Genomic DNA, 20,603 nt, shown 5'->3' with positions numbered 1-20,603 from the left:
TGTTAACACAATGTCCCGTATTACATGAGAGTGACAGTGACGGAGAATTCCAACCAAAGTTCTTTAAGGAGGCCGTCTTCTCTTTAGTCTGTTTGTGGAAATAGATCAAATGTAAGTGTAGACATAAAACAGGACAAACATAAACGTCTGATTTTACTAAATAGGTTTTTTAATTGGGTAATTAAAATACTAATCATTTAACATATTTTAAAAGCTTCAAGAGAAAAGTAAAAAGCAAAAGTAAAGTAAATCACAACAAACAAAAACCTGTTTGCTTGCTTGTTTTAAACAGAAAATGATGAAGGATAACAACCTGGTTCGGCATTTGGACGCGTGTGAGACTATGGGCAACGCGACGGCAATCTGCTCTGATAAAACGGGTACACTCACCACTAACAGGATGACCGTTGTCCAGGCATATTTTGGGGACGTCCACTACAAAGAGATCCCAGACCCCAATTCCCTGTCGGCCAAGTCACTAGATATTCTGGTCAATGCCATCTCTATCAACAGTGCATACACCTCGAAGATCCTGGTAAGTGTTAATGTGTATCTCATTAATCAGCTACTATAACCAGTGTTGGGTAATATCAATACACTGTTCTCGCTGTTGCCTGCATTTATTGATGCTACACTGATATTAGTATGCTGATGCCTTTGAGAGGAGTTGCAGTCTTTTGGCTCTGAATGGACATATGGTTGGAGCTGTGCGGCCTCCTGTTGTCTCGCAGTTAAACACTTGTTTTAAAAAGAAACTTGACCATTTTATGAAGTTGTATTTGTACAACGCGAACCTGCAAACATTATCTGATCTGATCTTAGCTAATCCACTGTGGGGAATTGAATTATTTCTCTCAATAAAGAAACATGGTTTTAAATGCCTCCAGGCTTGAACAGTCATAGAAAAATTAAATAACTAATTTGAACTAGTATCCCTTGATATATTATAAATTAAGTTGTGCATTAATTAAACAGCTCCATGTTAGAATCACATTATAAAGTCAATATGGATGTATTCCAAATTAACATAGCCCCAAAAGCTTAATGTTTTAAAATAGAAACTACCAAAGGTCTTCGGAGTTAATCAAAATGCACTTAAAGCACAACTGACATGGGATGTGTCCTACATTTTGCACTTTTCTGAAAAAGAGAAGTGCCCAAATGGCAGTAACTGAAATAACTTTTTTTTACCATCTGTTTCTGAAATTACAGAAGCAAGAATTTTCATAGGAGCCAGAAAGTCATTAAAGCAGATTTCTTTATGACATATTTCAAGGGCAGTTATTTGGGCTGTGTTCATTATTCGATTTGGCTTAGAAAAGTGTTAATTTACTTCAGGACAACTGGATGAATGAACTACCTGACCTTTTTAATGAAATATGAGAATATGGTACCTCTCTGGAATTAAATTAAGAAGTTATTCAAAGAATAGGAATATATTAAACACCAATCAGTGTTTGTGCCACACACATTCGGAAAGTGCTTTCCTTTCTTTACTGCCAGCCCATACCTTTATTGAAGCAGATTAACAATCACATTTCCTCTCCAAACAGGCTGCCAGTCCTTGAACAAATACCAACATAAACTAGGAAAGCATGGTCGAACTGCTCTGTACAGAAACCACAGTCATTATGTACCATGTTTCTTTTCAAATAGATATAGTAATCCCTGTTTTACTGTTGTGCTAGACACCGGTCTTCCAGCTAGTCCCAGACAAGGTCTTTGGGTGCTATCATCTGTCACCTGTGTCACTATCAAAAATATCGCTGGTTAACGTCAGCATAATCCTGTCCCCTGTGTCTCCAGAAACATTGTACCATCTGCCTGGCTGACATTAAATGAACCCTCAGTGTCTGGTTCAGTTATATGAAGATAGCAATACTGCAGATTTGTTTTCTCACTGGGAATATGTTTTTATGATAAGCCACAGACAAATGATGGTTATTTGTGCTTGTAATTTATTTCAGAAAAAGTATTGATTATCTTACAAAAAAAAGTGTACTTTGTAGTGTACAATAGCTAATATTTAATAAACATCCACAGAATTTGCCTGAATGACACTTTGTTATGACTATTAAAAGGTTTGATAATAAAGTTTATTATTTTAATTATTCAGTTCTGCTGTTCAACTTCCTTATGTGCCATGTCACTCTGGTATAAAATGAATTCCGTGATAAGTGGCATTACTTTAGCATATCACGACTGCCTGTGATGACTAGACAGGCAAGGGATTATCAGGTTAGACCACTTCTGTGATGAAACTGAAAAACACAGATCAGATTATCATTTGTCTGTCAACAGAAAGCAATTATAGTTTTAAATCCACAAAAAAGCTTTTCTGTATGTGTGTTAAACTTGTGTAACCTTAGAACATGCTTGTTCTTTAAATATGAATATGTATTACTAAAAGTTACATTTAGGCATTATTTTGCCTAAATGAATTGATTCTCTATCAAATAAGGGCTACATCTTGGTCCGGGCCAGACTGAGGGTGTTAGTAAACGTAGGCTTTCGTCAAGGTTTGGTTTTCTACCATCTTTACTGAATTGTCTGTAAATCTGCATGGGCCCCGCTTGGACCTTTGGTGCTGGGTGGGTTTTGTTTCTGGCTGCCTTTAGGGCTTCAATGCAGCTGGTTTCCTACTAATGCAAAGCAATGGGTTCCAGTGAAGTCCACCCTTTCTGTTCTCTAACGCAGCTCCTCAGTTCAGAATAACGTTAATAAACACTTTGGTTTTAGGATAATGAATTGCCATATTTTCTTTAACTGAAGATAGGGATACTTAGGAAAATTCTTGCAATAAAAAGATAAGTATAATATGATATAGTCAGATTACATGTGGGTTCTTTACAGTGTATTATGTTGACTAATTTAGCTAGACTACATTATGGCATGATTATTCTTTTTTCATTATTATTCTGAATTGCTCAGTACTGAACATAACTGGGTTGTTGTTCTCATATGTGCTTTTTACATTTAAACACATTACAAAACTAAAATAATAACAAATAAAATGTGTGGTGCTCAGAAGATGGTTCAAGAAGAAATACCACAGAGACAGTCGACAGAAATGGGACAGTTTTGAGCATCACTCTCTGCTCAGAATGGTGTGGCCATAATTGTCCCATTTTTAAACAGGAAAACATTTAAATATTTTAAATCATGTGGTTCCCACTATTACTTAATAGGAAATATATTTTATCTGTAGCTAAAGTCAAGATCAACATTGGCTGTGATCAGACCAACAGTAAAGATATCAGCTTGGATCATGAAAAAAGCAAAACGCAAGTGGGCTTAATGAAAGGATTTGTAATTTTAATCTCCTTATTTAAAAAAGATGTTGCATCATAGCAGATCGGCGTTGGCAAATCCTAGTTTGCAAGCAGCATCCTCCTTATGGTAAAAAAATAGATCCTTACAATGAATACATCCCACAGCGCCCTGCGTTTCTAGGCTCAAGGATGGTTAGGAGACTCTATAAATGCTATTTTTCATTATCATATTACTCTGTTTCAGAGTTTTCTGATTTCATTAACGTTTGTTGTTGTAACAGAACATTGAGTCAGGTTTATATAGAGAAACCAGATCTTTCATATTATTGTGAAAGCAAAAACAGGTAATTTGCAAGGATATGCAAAACATTCCTTCGATTGCTCCTCTTTTATGCAGAGTTGTGTATCAGACTGTTCTCCCAGGGCCCCCTGTGTATGAAATTTCATTATGAGACCTGCAAGGTGTTCGTATCATCCTGTAACGAGGCAGGAGATAGTGGAGAATAGTGTCCACACAGTTGAGGAATGTGAACGGATTTGTTTAAAAAATAAAACGAAATGTCCTCCTTGTGTGATTTTTTTATACAATGTATTTGTAATAGGTGATACAGTGAGGGGAAAAAAGTATTTGATCCCCTGCTGATTTTGTACGTTTGCCCACTGACAAAGAAATGATCAGTCTGTAATTTTAATGGTAGGTGTATTTTAACAGTGAGAGACAGAATAACAACAAAAAAATCCTGAAAAACGGATTTCAAAAAAGTTATAAATTGATTTACATGTTAATGAGGGAAATAAGTATTTGACCCCTTCGACTTAGTACTTGGTGGCAAAACCCTTGTTGGCAATTACAGAGGTCAGACGTTTCTTGTAGTTGTCCACCAGGTTTGCACACGTCTCAGGAGGGATTTTGTCCCACTCCTCTTTGCAGATCCTCTCCAAGTCATTAAGGTTTCGAGGCTGACGTTTGGCAACTCGAACCTTCAGCTCCCTCCACAGATTTTCTATGGGATTAAGGTCTGGAGACTGGCTAGCCCACTCCAGGACCTTAATGTCCTTCTTCTTGAGCCACTCCTTTGTTGCCTTGGCTGTGTGTTTTGGGTCATTGTCATGCTGGAATACCCGTCCACGACCCATTTTCAATGCCCTGGCTGAGGGAAGGAGGTTCTCACCAAAGATTTGATGGTACATGGCCCCGTCCATCGTCCCTTTGATGCGGTGCAGTTGTCCTGTCCCCTTAGCAGAAAAACACCCCCAAAGCATAATGTTTCCACCTCCATGTTTGACGGTGGGGATGGTGTTCTTGGGGTCATTCCTCCTCCTCCAAACACGGCGAGTTGAGTTGATGCCAAAGAGCTTGATTTTGGTCTCATCTGACCACAACACTTTCACCCAGTTCTCCTCTTAATCATTCAGATGTTCAAACTTCAGACGGGCCTGTACATGTGCTTTCTTGAGCAGGGGGACCTAGCGGGCGCTGAATTCAGTCCTTCACGGCGTAGTGTGTTACCAATTGTTTTCTTGGTGACTATGGTCCCAGCTGCCTTGAGATCATTAACAAGATCCTCCCGTGTAGTTCTGGGCTGATTCCTCACCGTTCTCATGATCATTGAAACTACACGAGGTGAGATCTTGCATGGAGTCTTTTATACAGGTAACGAGCTGAGATCTCAGCTCGTTACCTGTATAAAATACACCTGGGAGCCAGAAATCTTGCTGATTGATAGGGGATCAAATACTTATTTCACTCATTAACATGCAAATCAATTTATAACTTTTTTGAAATGCGTTTTTCTGGGTTTCTCACTGTTAAAATACACCTACCATTAAAATGATAGACTGATCATTTCTTTGTCAGTGGGCAAACGTACAAAATCAGCAGGGGATCAAATACTTTTTTCCCTCACTGTATAGTGTCTGTTTTTCCTATAGAAGTGGATGATTTACTCCATGAGGTTTAAGGAACTTGAGGTAAGACCTTGGCAGGGAGGGAGACTCTCCATTCACATTCATCATCAAAGGTACTACTCGATGTCTCAGAGTTGGGAGGAACCAACCTGACCTCCAGCCATCTGTTAGTACCAGGAAGTGAGGAGAAATGAGATTCCCAGAAAAAAGACTAAGCAAGCCCTCTGCCCCCTGTTCGTCTTTGACTTCCTGCACTGTCATAATCAGTCTCCTGGGAGGGCTGAGGATGGCTCTGATATCCATATCATTTTCATTTTCTTTTCTATTATGTGGACTGAAGTCAGCATGAGCTTGTGTTCATCGAGCCAAATCATTCCTGTTTTTTTTCTTCTGTTTTTTGTTTTTTTTGCTGCACAGCATTGATAGAGAATGTCACACAACCATATTATATCATTACAGCTGGCTATTTATCTACCAATCATGGCCCCCTGATGGGTGAAGTGATCCTGGGAGGAACAATAGAAATTTGAAATTGAATTTTGGTTTTAGTTTGAACCCCTCAATCAAAACTTTTTTTTTTTTTTTTGCATTGTCTTTTCCATATCTGTAAATTGAGTTCTGTGAAAGAATATAGTGCATTTTCTATGTTTAGAATTGCTATTTCAGCATGCAAATATTTCTGGCTATGTCAGTGTGGGTAGAAAGATATTTTTGACTTGTAGTTTTCAGCCTTATGTTAGGCTGTAGCATAATGTTACATGTTAATGTTTCAGCCTATAGACAGAACAGCTTATTGACATGTGTCTAGTCTTGTTTTAGATCAATCACAGTCCATCTGTGTACTTGTTAGACATGTGATAGAATGACCTCTAATGATCACATATTAACCTGTAACATACTTATATGCATTGTCGGCACTGAAGGCTAATTAAATACATTTGCAGAAACAGAAAGAAAGTATGCACAACTCCTATATATCAATATTATCTTCATTTTTCACCAGGCCTTCCATTTTGAAAACCCAATCTATTTTCCCCAATTAAATATTCTATGAGTTTTGCATTTTGGTATTATAGAAGACATTTGGACATTCTCACAAAAACAGATCGATACCTGTCTGCCTTGTAATGTCATGGTTTGAGAGCAAGTTCTTAATACACTTTGCTTGGAGTTTAACATGTCTATCAAAATTGAATGTGTCGTGGGAATACCTTATTGCTTTCCGGTCCAGACCCCTCGGTCATTTGGGCATTCAGCCTGATGGCATTAAAACTAAACTAAAACAGATTGCCAACACATAACCCTGTACGTAGCTCTCAAATCCTAAACAGGTTTTATGGTACAAACTCCTAAGTAGTTCAGTTCAAATGTTTGGAACCATACAATATGAAAACAAGGACTTCACCAATATTCATTATATAGGCAGTGTTATTTCTCTTGCTGACATTTTGATCAATTCCTCAATTCTTTTACTATACCTTATATCTATTTTGAGCTCATGTTTTGCATTCACACAAAAGTAGGTCACTTTCATTTTCGCAATCCAGATGTCTGTCCATATGCTTCTGAAGGTTTAGAAAAGTCTAAACCTTGTAAAACGATGTTTGTTGTACGGATAAACAATGTAAAACGTACTAAAATACTAATAGAGGAAATACGATCGAGCAAGATGCTTGCAGTTGAGTGCCTCCTCGTAATATTTAGACTTGTGTTCTGAGCTCAGAAGTGGAATCATTTGATCTGAGTCTCAGAGTACCTCTGCCATCTGGTCTCAGAAACCTTTGAGTCACAAGCCAGAGAGGCCAGTTCAAACAGTGATGTCATGTCTTATTCATTGATAGGTATTCTGAGATACATGCGGGCAAACCTTGAATAATAATCCATTCTATTAGAAGGAGAAGAGACAGCAACCCTGACATTTACCAGATCATAAGTCCTGGTAATATGAGTTAAATTAGTCAACATTTTTTTCTTATGAACCCTCGTCAAAACAAGATTCAAATTATGTATCCTGAACATTTTAAAGTTTGTTTGTCTTTGGATTTATTCATCAAACATTTATGGATTACAAAATAATTTGTTGCTTCCATTAATACATCATAAATGAAATATTTGTAAACAAAAACAGGGTTAATAATTAATATTGGCAAATTAAACAGACAAGTATAACACACGCACGCACACGCACGCACACGCACACACAAACACACGTACCCACACGCACACACAGACGCACACACACACACGTGGTTTCGGAGAACCTTGCAGGATATTTTTACTTTGTTCCTGAAATATATTCTGTAAATGCAAACAAATAAATAAACTTGTAATAAAGACATTACATTAACCTCTACACACTTAATACATTAATACCCCAGGAACCATGTGGTTGTTTTGGGGGTATGCACATTTGTAGTGTCAAGGCATGACTGGAAAAAAAGCTATCTTACTTTTCGTTTGTCTCTTGTGACCTTGAACTCTTTTAAACAATTAAGCAAAGACTGCTGCCAAGTACATGTTGGTTTTGCTTAGACAGACCATATATATCCTGCCAAGAATACCGTTTCTTGTAATAAAGTCTTCAATTACTAAATCAATGTAATTTGTTATTCCCAGTGCTAAATTCAATAAATAGGAACATAAAGTCATTAGATGTTTTCAGTGTCTTAATGGTAATTACATAATCTGTTCTTAAGGTATTGACAGACATAAATGCATTCTTCCTGTTTCTACTTATAATTCAGTCTTTCGTTGGATTGTTTTGAATATATAAACCTTTAGTAATATCCTCCACCTAAACCAGTGTAAAATAACCTAATTTTACTATTTGCTGAAGGGTCAAACATCACCAGAACACTTGGGTTCAGTCATCAGCTACAAAAGTGTTGATTTATTTTTTCTTTACGTAATTGGTAAGTCCTTAGGCTTGGTGTGCTTCTGTCTACTGGATCATGCATGCCTCTTTGCACATAAGTAGTAAAGAAAAAGAGATGTGACTTGAACAACGATGGCCAGGAGCACAAACTGTTCGCACTCTTCATGGAGAAAGAGTTTAAAGCATGCATAGGGGATTCTGAATACACTGCTGGTTAAACATGTATTATTTTCTTGTATACAAGAAGGATGGTGATGGATAGGCAGACCTTCACGCCTATCTGGTTACCTGAAGGAGAAAGAATAGCAGATGTTATCCGACAATCCCACCAACACTTGTCTCAAACCTGGATGGAAGAGACATTGATGGAGTCTGGAATATCTGTCAGTATGGGCAGAGTTTGTAACCAGTAATGTATTGTTATGTTGGTCACAACATTGCTCTAGGCCAGACAAGAATCATTCAAAATGGCAGTCATCTCTAATCATTCACCAAGACCATAGAGCATACTTCCACTAGTGCAGAGATCAGAAGGGGAATAAGGCCCTAAAATGGCTTTTGTTCTGAACAATATTATGAAACATTGTGGTAAAAGCTTCCACTACTAGTGTATTACCTAGTGAGTTATGTGTCCTTTTAATCGTTTAAAGCTATATATGACACTTACATTGTGATATGAATGTTTGTGTTTGTATTAAAACCATTCTGAAAGAGCTCTTAACACTTTGCAGTATCGAAGGTGCAGAGAACTTCATCACACAGTGCAACAGAAAATCTGTTTTATATTTAAGCTATATTAAAATAAAAAGGAAATGGTGTCATTCAGGTATAAATAGGCTGTCTCCATGCTTACCTGATGACTTTCAGGAGCCACTGAACAACAGCCTTTAGTGTGTTAGTCATTTTCGCTTTTATCATTCATATATTGTACAGCAGTCAATAATTTAGAGCTTTTCACAGTAGGCGACTTTTAGTTGCGTTCGCTGTGTTGACAAAACTGAAAGAGTTAATGCGGAAATGACCTTTTGGGGAACGCAGTGGGAAGTTGGAAGAGCCTGTTGTTCCAGGAATGTAAAATGATGAGCCCTTGCTAGGGAAGGTGGGGGGAAAGACAGATTTTGTTGTGCTAAAACCACACTGAAAAGGAAATGCAGTTGCCAGCTAACTCACCACCATATGCTGAGGTGCACTGTAGTGTACGCAGACCAGGGAGATGGCAGCTGTTCTTTGACTTTACCGTTGCCCGTTTGTGTCTGTGTTGGATAGGATGACTTCAAAGACAACTAAGTCTCCTTTAAAAGTTACAACCTATACATGATGCACTACGCTGTTCAGATTTGTGTATCAGTATGAATGGTAAAGCTCAGTAATGCAGGGTATGGGTATTCTAAAATCAACAAATGTAATTACATTTCAACTTGGGCATGTACATTTACTGCGGTAAACTACCTCCCCAAAATATGATTCCTACCTTTCACAATAATACTCCTTAGAGAGCAGGGCAAGAAAGCAAACACACATTTTAAAAATGACTGTGGTTTACTGACTTATTAAAAAACAGATCCATATGCTAAATCTCATAAAATAATGAACTAATCTTCAAAGACCCAGGAGAGTGTGTATTTTAGTGCCATCAGTCTCCTTAAGTATCTATGTCCAGATGTTTGTGTTGAATTATGTCATTAACTACATGAATTAAAAGTTGTTAAGGGACATCCAGTGGCCAGGTGGACCACCCCAATATGCTTTGCATTATAATCACTAGAAAATATCTGCGTTATTCCCTGTTTAATCACTGGCACACCAATGAAATGTCAGTTTCACAATAAAGACACTGTGTAGAAAAGAGGAATCTGCAATCACAATGTTTACAATTAGGGCCGGGAGTTAGTCTGATCACCTTACCTCACTAAAAGTTAGCACAACTCTTAGCCCTTCATCACATGGACAGTGTGCTGCTCAGATGAACATTTTTAGTATGGAATTCAGAATCTATGAATAATTCAGATGCCTGGAAGACCGCAAGGACGTTATTTTTTAAGCTGATACACACACAAATAAAATGCTCTGTTTTAGAGATGCTGGAAAATGAGTCCAACAGCTGACAGCCTCCCAAGATGTATTATTATTTTATACTTTTTAAAGATTTCCCCGATGTTGTATTGTGACCAATTTGTGTCAGTGGTATAAGTGTAACTACTGCTTATATAAGCCTCAGAACAGTCTTCTTTCATATTACTGCAGGAGACCTTAGGCATATTTAGCTAAATATACGTGTGTGGGCATGTGTGGGTGTTTTTGAGAGAGGGAATGAAAATCATGCGTCATTATGCACCTTCCTCATCCCTCACTCAAACTGTAAAACTGTAGATTTGAAATGCATTCTTTCTTCTGGGTTTGCATAGGTCACACGGTTCCTCGTCGCACTTAACTTTGGTTTCCAATGCTTAAAGAATACAGCTTTAAACTTGATATGCTATTGTTAATTTGAAGGAATCCTGTATAATTTTCTGCTGACAAAACTTTTTTTTTCTTATGGCATTCTGTGAGCCGTGCACCAGTCTCCCACTGAAGGATTGTGCAGGTAATCAGAGAGGAAATGCTTCTGACAACTGTGACAGAAATTGAACTATACTTGAGCTCTTTTATTCCAATTAACTTACAAATATGTTACGTATGTTACACTGTGTCAATATTGCTTTGTCAGGCAGTTCTATAAACATTTTCCAAATACAAGGAATACAATTATTCAAACCGACCGAGTGGATAGATTGGAGAACAACTTGTCTCTCAGTTCAGGATGAGCCCATTGACTTGATACACTTGTTCCTCTAGAGTAACACAAAGTAGTGACCTCTCTTCTTAGGTAGAATTTGTTTGTTTACAAAACGGTATATTATATTGCAGAATATATTCATAGAACAAAAACTAATGGTATTTTGCTATTTCATATTGAAATGTTGTAAAATGCAAACCTTAGTTTACTCTGGATTTTTATATCAATTGTATCTTCAAAATAATAAAAAATATGCATTAATGCTGGAAGGTGTTTTATGGTTTCGAATACTATGATTCACATGTTTCTGCATGCATTCTAAATATAAAATCTACTTAGTCTGGTGTTTTAAATTTTCAGTTTTATACAAGGGGAAGATATAGAGTTGTTCGCGGTATGAAGACATTGAATACATCATTCATTCCAGCACTGTAAAAAAGATTACTACACAATATATTATGCATAACTACCATTACAGTGTAATGTCAGCCTGCAAAACATATTAAATCTAAAATAAGACAAATTAACTGCTCCTGCCTCTGATAATAGGATCCCTGATGGTTCCAAGTGATGCAAGAGCATCAGTCTTGTCTCGACAACCTTGACTGTCATCATGCCCCCGTGATCGGCTCGCCGGTTCAGATTATCGGGGTTCGGACCGTGTGCTGTTCGGTTACTCTTGTCTCCCAGCACAGTCAAGACAGATGTTCGCTTGTCAACAGTCTGAAACACTAGTGGAGAGTAAATTTGAACATCAGAAGCCACAGGATACTTTACAACAACTGCAAAGGTCACCCTTTAATTCCCTGCTGATCTTGAAAAACACACAAGCCTTATGTCGCTTAAATAGCTGGGTAGAACATTTTACCAGCACCTTCTGTGTGCAGGGGAATAGCAACCTGCGTGCGTTGTAATGTAGTGTGTTCAGTGTGTTGCAATGTTACACTGTTAGTAATGTGTTAAACAAAGTATGATGACTTAGCTAAGACACATATATTTGTATTATATATATTTGTCTTAGCTAAATAATAATAATTATAATACTTATTATTATTAGTAGTAGTAGTAAATAGTAGTAGTAGTAGTAGTTTCTTCCCCAGCGATTCTGCATGGCTTTAGCCTCCTACAGTCATGTTGTTTATCAGTGTGTTTCTGTAGTTTACTTCAGTTTATTTGAGAAGCTCCATTCCTGGTTGAAGTGATGATGTGAGGATCGTATGATGGGGAGAAGTGCCCGAGAGTGTAAGATAACTCCCATAGTGTGAGTGGCCAGTGAGTGATACAAATTGGGCACATTAATTTCCGTGGGAAGGTTATGGAAAGTGACTAGATTCACTGCTCCCATTAGACTGGGGCTGAGATCAAAAGCTCTCCAGCTTTGCTCTTTTAGGTCAGCCTCTTAGACGTGTCCCTGTTGGTGGAGAGCCCCAAGTCGTTCCCTCGCTTCTTTGCTGAATTGCAGTTTGCCTGGCGTTTCTATAGTAACAGGAATGAGCACTTACTCAAGCCCATGATAATGTCACAAGATAAATCCATCCATGGCTTCGGTGTGGATTGCGGAGGCAAAGCAAAATCAAATCGCATCAGTTAGGGAGCTGTTAGGAACAATAAAGGCTCGTTGATGATAAAGTCAAGCTACAGCGATATAAATAATAATTCAGAGGTGTCGCATACATATACAGATAGGTTTACAGATACATTTTCTGAAATGTATTGTGATATATTTTCCTCATGTACAAATACTTCAAATTATCCACTTTAAGATCATGTTTTGATTAAGTTAATGGCTGGAATACGTTGGTACTGTCAAATAACATTTTCTTATTTTGCTGATGTTTACATTTTGCTTCATGTTACTGAGAGAGAGTTTGCAGAGTGGAATACATATTTTGTTTTTCTTTTGGAATGATACTAATTTTGGCAATGTTTACATTTAGATATATTTACATAATATTAAGTTTTACTTTTAAAATAAACTAACTGTGGAAACTTGAGGCCTTGGTTTGGCCAGACCCCGGCTTAACGGAGGAGTGCCATGAATGTGGATTGCTGCTCAATCAGTCAGGTGCCTACCTGAGGTGACATCACAGCTGGAAAGGGAGCCAGAATATTTCTCTTCGCCATGAGGCTGTCACGGCAGATCTGTGTAATTCATTTGAATGGCCTGGCCTGGTGGTCATCAGTGCTGATCCTGGGGAGCTCCAGTGTCTTCATTCCCACCAAACTCTCATAATTGAACCATTTATTAGGTGTCACAATTAGTACACTCTGTAGCTACTGAAGACCCCAACTCTGTCACTGAAAGAGCTGCCTAATCCAGATTCGCAATCAGATTCTGTTTGATTATTCCATAAACTGTTTTAGTTTATTTTGGCTCTGTCCCCTCTGGTAAATGTGATATAAATGTGTAGTAACTAGACAATGTGTAAACTAGAGAAACTAAGTATCACTAAGTTAATTTAATTATACAATACAGTGTATCGTGTGTCAGTACAAAGCAATCTTTAATCTAAATAAGTCCTTGCATGTGTTGTTAATTCATCTCAGGGTTGAAAATGCAAGATGAATCCCTTCAAAATAATAAAAATATGTGTTGTTTTGTTGAATCTGTCTTTAATTGTCTAATCACAGTTCGTTTGGCTTGAAGTATATCATTTATAACTACACATTTTATTATTTTATTTCACACTACATTAAACTTATGGGATAAATCCATATTATTTTATATGAAGTCCTTTTAAGAACAAACAAGAGCCAAAGATGCACAGGAATAGATTATATGGGACAAGAAAAAGAAACATAGACTTTTATTGTCTTCCTTAATGTTCATCATTAGCTCTTTGGCTTCTCATCATAGAATACAAAGATGTACAAAGCTTTTAATGCTTCTTTTTTTTGCTGTGCTTCTTCAGGATGACATAAGTGACATTTCTTTTTCAGTGCAATAATAATCCCACCATAGAACTCCTCAGTTGCTTTTGTGATGTATAATGTATAACAATGCAGACCTGCCAGTCGCTGCGTGGTAGAAAAGAGAAATTTAATTGGGTTTCTTTTTGTTCTGTAAACTTCATTGTTTAGCTGTTTCAAGCTGAAAGTTTTTAGGTTCCTCCAGCCAAACAAGAAAACAAAGCAATCACTAGTAGATTTTAATTTAATTTTGAAGCTATACAAAAATGTTTCTTCTGAGGATCTGAGGGACATTGATAAGTTAACTCTCCTGGTATGGAAGGAAATATGAAGACAGACTCATTTGTCCTCCCAAAGCAGTGTTGTCAGGCACTTGTTTTCACTCCGCAGGTCCGAAGTGCAAACAGCAGATTTGTAGGCATCAGAGGGAGGACAGGTGCTGCTTTCAGTGACAACAGTCTGGGCAGAATTAGAAAAGACGTGCCAATCTGTTGCGCTCACAATAATGAATGTGTGCTTTCCTTAATCCACAAGTGCTATTGTCTCTGTGTCTTTTGTTCTCCTGCAGCCTGCCGATAAAGATGGTGGTCTTCCACGACAAGTGGGAAACAAGACCGAGTGTGGCTTACTCGGGTTCGTCCTAGACCTGAAGCGTGACTACCAACCTGTCCGCAAGAAGATCCCAGAAGAGAACCTCTACAAAGTGTACACCTTCAACTCGGTCAGGAAGTCCATGAGCACAGTTATTAAACAACCCGATGGCAGCTTCACCCTGTACAGCAAGGGGGCCTCCGAGATCGTGCTTAAAAAGTAGGTTCAGGAACAATGCCCATACTCTGCAGGCTGAAATCCCACCTTATAATGATGAAATGGAGAAATCGTCCTGTGCTTTTATTGTATTTTAGAAGCGGTTTCAGATTCAGGCTCCCCATGCTTTGAGTTGTATAGGAAAAGTGTGATTTCATGAAGGGGAATTCTCAGTATCCGTTTTAAACAATATAGTATGTAACCTGGGTACTGGGCCTTATATTTCGATGGTATTGCTTCTGTAGGTGAGAATAATTGATATTCAGGTTTTATATGTTTTATCTGTTCTGTTACACTTTTGTAGATGCTCCCGTATCCTCAATGCAGCCGGAGAAACACGTATTTTTAGGCCTCGGGATCGTGATGAAATAATTAAGAAGGTGATTGAACCGATGGCTTCTGACGGACTAAGGACCATCTGCATTGCTTATCGTGATTTCCCCGGAAACCCGGAACCACAGTGGGATAATGAAAATGACATCGTAGCGGATCTGACTGCAATATGTGTTGTTGGCATAGAGGACCCAGTCAGGCCTGAGGTAAGACATCTGAATTTATTTTACATGTTTTGTTTATCTTGAAAAATAGTTCCTGATACAAACATTCATCATGTATCATTTTACCTCTATATTTGGCTTTGTGTTTGAATATAATATAATTTTGAGATACCAGAAATGAAAAATTGTTCTTTATTAGAAAATTCTATTATATCAAAGAAATTGTAATAATATTATGACATTTAGGCACTTTAGGCCATATAATAGCATTTAGTTTATTTGTTTAGATATATATTGCAGTTTATGAATTATTTGAACAGAGATTTTGTTGGTTTGAGTTGGTGTGTGTTTTTAATAGAAATACATCTCTTGCTGCTCGAATATCTGCCTATTCTGAAGACCTGGTTGAGCTGGACATTTTTACAACCTTATAAATGCAATCTTTGGGATTGTTGTCAATGTTTTGGCTTTTGCTGCTTGCACACAATGTCATATGAAAACATCACCAGGAACATTTGAAATTCGTTATTGATTCATTGTTTCTAAGACAAACAAAGAGAATTGCTTTGTTAAATCCAATACAAAACGTGGGAGGCACTTACCGTTCAATGCTGTAGCACTTTTCAGTCTGCTGAAAGGTTTGACAGAGATTAGATGACGTGGAATGTGTGAGAATTGTATTAAAGGTATATGCTGCGTATAACATACAGATCTCCAAGAAACCGAAGCATCGTCACTGAAAAACGTGACTAGAAATAACACCTGATTTCATTCACTAAAACAGGTCTCTAGGTGAGGAATACAATTTGGGACAATGTGGCTGTTGTTTTTCTCACCTTAATTAGTTTTGTGTATAGCAGAAATGTAAGATCTTCCAATTCTAATTGAAACTATCTGCATAAATTCAAGGATGACCTAGAAAAAAAAAGGTTTGGTCTGGATTTATATTATACCACAATGTAATAGTTCGAAATTAGCAAGCTAAGTAAGATTACAGGGTTATCCTAAGATTCCACATACAAAGATTACTATATGTTCAAATTACTAATGATATTACAGAAGTATACTGCATATGTATGTGTGTGTGTGTGTGTGTGTGTGTGTGTGTGTGTGTGTGTGTGAAATGTACGTAATCAGCTGTTCCTTGATGTAGACAGTCCGAGGAAAAGACAAAACAAGCAAGTGTAAAACTGTGTCCTTAGCTAGCAGTGCCTCTAAGCCCACAACGGATTTAAAATCTAGCTACTCTCCTGCATAATTCTCGTCCTTTATCTTTCTCCTTGTTTCACACTCTCTCGTCTCTGGGGCCGTACAGTTTTATAACTGACAGTACGTCGAAGGCTTCTCCAGGAAACAACTGATCTCTGTAAGAAAATTAAGGAAATAAATAGAATGATACTGCGCAGGCGTTATGTGTGATTCAGGTGACCACAAAATGAAAATATGAAAGTAACAGGGAGTGCAGAGATTTAATATTTCTCTCTCAATTAATCAAAATAAAGTGTTTTACTAATACAGTGCCAGTGAACCAGAAGATAATGAGTGCCTTTTGATATCAACATAAAGCAATACATTTAAATTGAAATTGATTTCTTACTCTTTAAAAAATATATATATTTCCCCCATTTTAATGCCAATTTTGTAATCACCAAATGCTATTTAACATGTTCATTGAGTTTGTAGTGCTAGTCAATCAGACAATCAGTTTTTTATTTATTGTCAGTGTGGATTATTAGTGCTTTACCGTCCAACAGATAGACAGCTTTCTCAGATACCCCTCCGTCTCCCAGAAGCCTCGTCAGGCACTGTAGTCTTTTCTGATGGGCAAATTTCAAATCCTGCAGCTATTGGGGCTTTGCCAGTTTTGCACCATCACTGGAGAAACACTGCCTAAATACACACCTGGTATTTCCAAAGCTGCGAGAATCATCCTGCATTCCCAGCAGAAGCTTTTAAATTACTCAGGAGCCCCTCTGAGTATCGTTTTTTATGCACAGCATCCATTTCTGAGAAACGCTTTAGCTTAGTGTGATTACCTCACTGAGAAGAAGGGATAACACCACTAGTTTGGTGCAGTATGGGATGTGAAGAAAACGTTCTCTCAGATCTAACTTGAGCCATTTTGTTCTTCTCAGAGTGAATAAATAAATAAACAAACAAAAATAAAAATTGGATGGAACAAACATACATCCTTGATAATTGTATAGGCACCTGAAAGCTGAGCATTTGTACCACTTAATTCACTTGAATCATTTGAGTTATTACAGGAGAATAATTAATGTAATCAGTGGATGTATAGTAGCCTACAAATGTATTCATACCCTTGATGAACTGAAATTTGATTAGGAGACCGCTGCATATTAACTTGGGACAGTTCACATAGAATAATGTATTTAAATAATGGGGTTGCAAATACTTAACTTGAAAATACTCAAGTAAGTCATGATTGTCCTTAACAAAAAAAAAGATACAACAATCATAACCGGTTGCAAATTCAAATTAAATTCCATATCTGAGTCGAGAACTAATTTACACAGAAATGTCCGTATTTGAGAACAGAGGTCTGTGTATGATTTCTGTATACCAGCCATGTTGTTCATTTTTTCTTTCCTTTCGCAGTTAAACAGGGAGATCCTGGGCTATTGTCTGTCAATTGTAGGCAAATCAATAGACAAGAGACACACAAAAGGCATCACATTAGCTAAATATCTAACATTACTGCAGCCTCTGCTGTTTTATGTTATTAATGTGATTCTCCCCTTCCACCCCGTTTCTCAAACGAGTTAAGTGGAGCTCGACAGAAGCCATAGCAGATCTTCTCTGCAACGCACAGGACTCAGTAACTGCAGTAACTGTGCCCTCCCTACTGTGACTCCTAAACACTGCTTCTTAATTTTGGTTTTGAGTGCTAGTGCTGTCTGACAGGTGTAATCATACACAATAGGTTCGTGTTCCAAGGTGTTTATTGTATAAAAAACAATCCATTTTCTGCAATGAATGATTGATTATGTACTGTAAATAAACTGATAAAGCAGTAACACCAAAAATCAAATAAGGGATAGCTCACTCTATCATGCCTCTGCTGCAATCATACATTTGCAGTGTTTCTATCATGGCGAAGGTGTCAGCATAATGTTTACTTCAGGTTGCAGATCTTTACAACTGTTTTTCAGCCATCTATCATAAGAAAGAAAGGAGTCCATTTCAATAAATCATCAGGTCTGTCTTAGTCCAAGCTGATTCTAAACATAGAGTGAAGCCAGGATTGTCAGATTGTGTATTCTCGTTTTCTGTTTTTTAATTTTGTATTTTCGCAGTGGAAAATAACAAGAGATTGTTATTGGTGCACTTTGCCGCAGAAAAGCTGCTTCTAAATCCACATTTTTTAGGCCGAGGTTTTTTAATTCATATGTAGAGAGGGAAATAAGGCGATCCATCAACTTTGTGGTGTTAAAGGTATGCATTGCAATGTAATGTTCCCATTTAAAATGGTTCTCCTTTAATCTCGTAGCAGTGTGTAGGTGTAAAGAGCAGGTGTGCCTATAATGAATCACGGTTTTGATTGATGTTCACATAATGCCAGGTTCCAGATGCCATCAGAAAGTGTCAGCGTGCGGGGATCACAGTTCGCATGGTCACTGGTGATAATATCAACACTGCGCGTGCTATTGCTATTAAATGCGGTATTATTCACCCGGGGGAGGACTTCTTATGCATAGATGGAAAGGAGTTCAACAGAAGGATTCGCAATGAAAAAGGAGAGGTAAGAAACCAATACCTAAGTGATGTATTTGCATTAGATCTATGAGCATCTGCTTTCAGTAACTTCTGTATGAATTGTTATAATGGTAAGTGGTGAAGATGGTAAAACACAACAATTTTACAACTATCATGATAGTCATTTGGTGCATTTTAGACAATTCCACTGTCTACTGCTGAGAGGAAGTGGACAAGGTCTAAACATGACCGCTTTCTCATCTTCCCTCACCAAACATTTTCTACCATTATCAATCAATCAATCAATCAATCAATCAATCAATCAATTTTTATTTGTATAATGCCCTTCGCAGGGTAGCCACAGAGTGCTTTACAGACTGGTAAACATACAACAAATGTACAGCAAAATAAAATACATAAATCATTGAATAAAGTAAAAATAAAAATAGACCATTAATAGTTTAAGTGATCTAAAATAATGTAAATGAAAATTTAAATAAATAAACCATTAGGCACGGAGGAGAGAAAAACACAAACTCCTATGGATGGCATGTCAGAGAAAATAAATCTCTGGGGGTCCACGGCTTAGGGCCTAGGTGTTACAGCAGCAAGGAGATCAGAAAGTTCTTAATTGGTGTTGCTGGGTGTCGTCTTCCCTCTGGTGGGGGTCTCTCACCGGCCCTCGGGGGTGGGGGGGTTGGACAATCAGCAGCTTTTTGGTGGCGATGGCTTGTCAGTCCTTGGGGTGTGGGTGCCTCGTTAGCCTTCTATAGTGGGGTGCCTCTGGTGTAGGTTGTGCCTCATTGAGCTTGCCTCATTGGACCCTCAGAGGGGGCTGTTGCTGGAAGACAAAAAGATAATCATACTAACAACCAGTCTACTTCCTCTTTGAATCCCTCCCTCTCCTCTGACTCACTCCATCTCACCCCACTACCTGCATGTGCGCCTCTTCACTCATCTTTGTCCCTCTGCCTCGTACCTCTTCATGCTGCTTATAGATCACAAGAATCTGTGCCTTGGATCCCATTCACTTTCATCTCCTCCAGGCCATTGATCTTGCTCTACAGTCTTTTATTTCTTCTCTCTTCACAACTTGTGTGCTCCAGCTGTTTCCCTGGTGACTTTAAGAAGGCCTGTATCGTGTATCATCTTCTGAAGAAGACTAGTCCTGACCATTCCCCCCTCCAGAGCCGTTGTCTTTTTACTCCCATTGTTATGTAAACACCATTGAGCGAGCTGTTCAGTCCAGACCTCTGCCTTCATCAATGGGAACTCAGCGTAACTTTCACTCGTCTGCCTTCTTTCCTGTTCCCTAAAGAAACAGTGACAACATGCCTGTCTATTCTCTTGGTCTCTGGGACCAAAAGGCCTTCTGTTCCCTGCTTTCATTCCCTACTTCCTGACGTATTTTTTTCATTGTTCCTATTGTGTATTGCTCGTTTCAGCTTTTCCTGTCTCTACAGGTGTTTTCCCAGAAATCTTCGTCGACTTCCTCTATTTTCCGTGTCTGAGATCTCCACTCCTATGGCTTCCTCAACTTCTTTGCTGATGATGCTCATATCTTCCTCTTCTACCCCTCCTTCATTCTCACACATTTCTTCCCACGTTTCTAAATCCCCTCAGGCATCTCATCCAAGATGTCAATCTTTCTAAATCTGATTTCCTTCTCTTCCCACAACTACCCTCACCTCTCTATCCATGTTCTTATTGCTTCTTTCTCAGCAAAATCTACAAACTTACTGTTAGTCATTACCAGGTTTTGTTATAGTCCAAACCCTGCGTCCTTCTGCCATCCTTCCTCTGCCCACTTTAGTCTGTCTGAACCCCATCTGTGTGCCTGT

The 20,603-nt window shown here is 38.1% G+C and overlaps 1 protein-coding gene across 8 annotated transcripts in view; it reads left to right on the top strand.

Moving 5' to 3' along the window:
• atp2b2 (ATPase plasma membrane Ca2+ transporting 2) overlaps positions 1-20,603 on the top strand; it is a 120,613-nt gene that overhangs the window by 89,186 nt on the left and 10,824 nt on the right. For all 8 annotated transcript variants that reach the window (XM_066697837.1, XM_066697843.1, XM_066697840.1 and 5 more), the window contains 4 exons: positions 293-535; positions 14,310-14,551; positions 14,853-15,087; positions 18,629-18,808. In XM_066697837.1, the coding sequence (XP_066553934.1) occupies positions 293-535; positions 14,310-14,551; positions 14,853-15,087; positions 18,629-18,808 (900 nt within the window). The remainder of the gene's footprint in view (positions 1-292; positions 536-14,309; positions 14,552-14,852; positions 15,088-18,628; positions 18,809-20,603) is intronic.

The sequence above is a fragment of the Amia ocellicauda genome, chromosome 3 (assembly GCF_036373705.1).
Source record: "Amia ocellicauda isolate fAmiCal2 chromosome 3, fAmiCal2.hap1, whole genome shotgun sequence".
Taxonomy (NCBI): Eukaryota; Metazoa; Chordata; class Actinopteri; order Amiiformes; family Amiidae; genus Amia; species Amia ocellicauda.
This window is presented reverse-complemented; position numbering and strand designations above follow the sequence as displayed.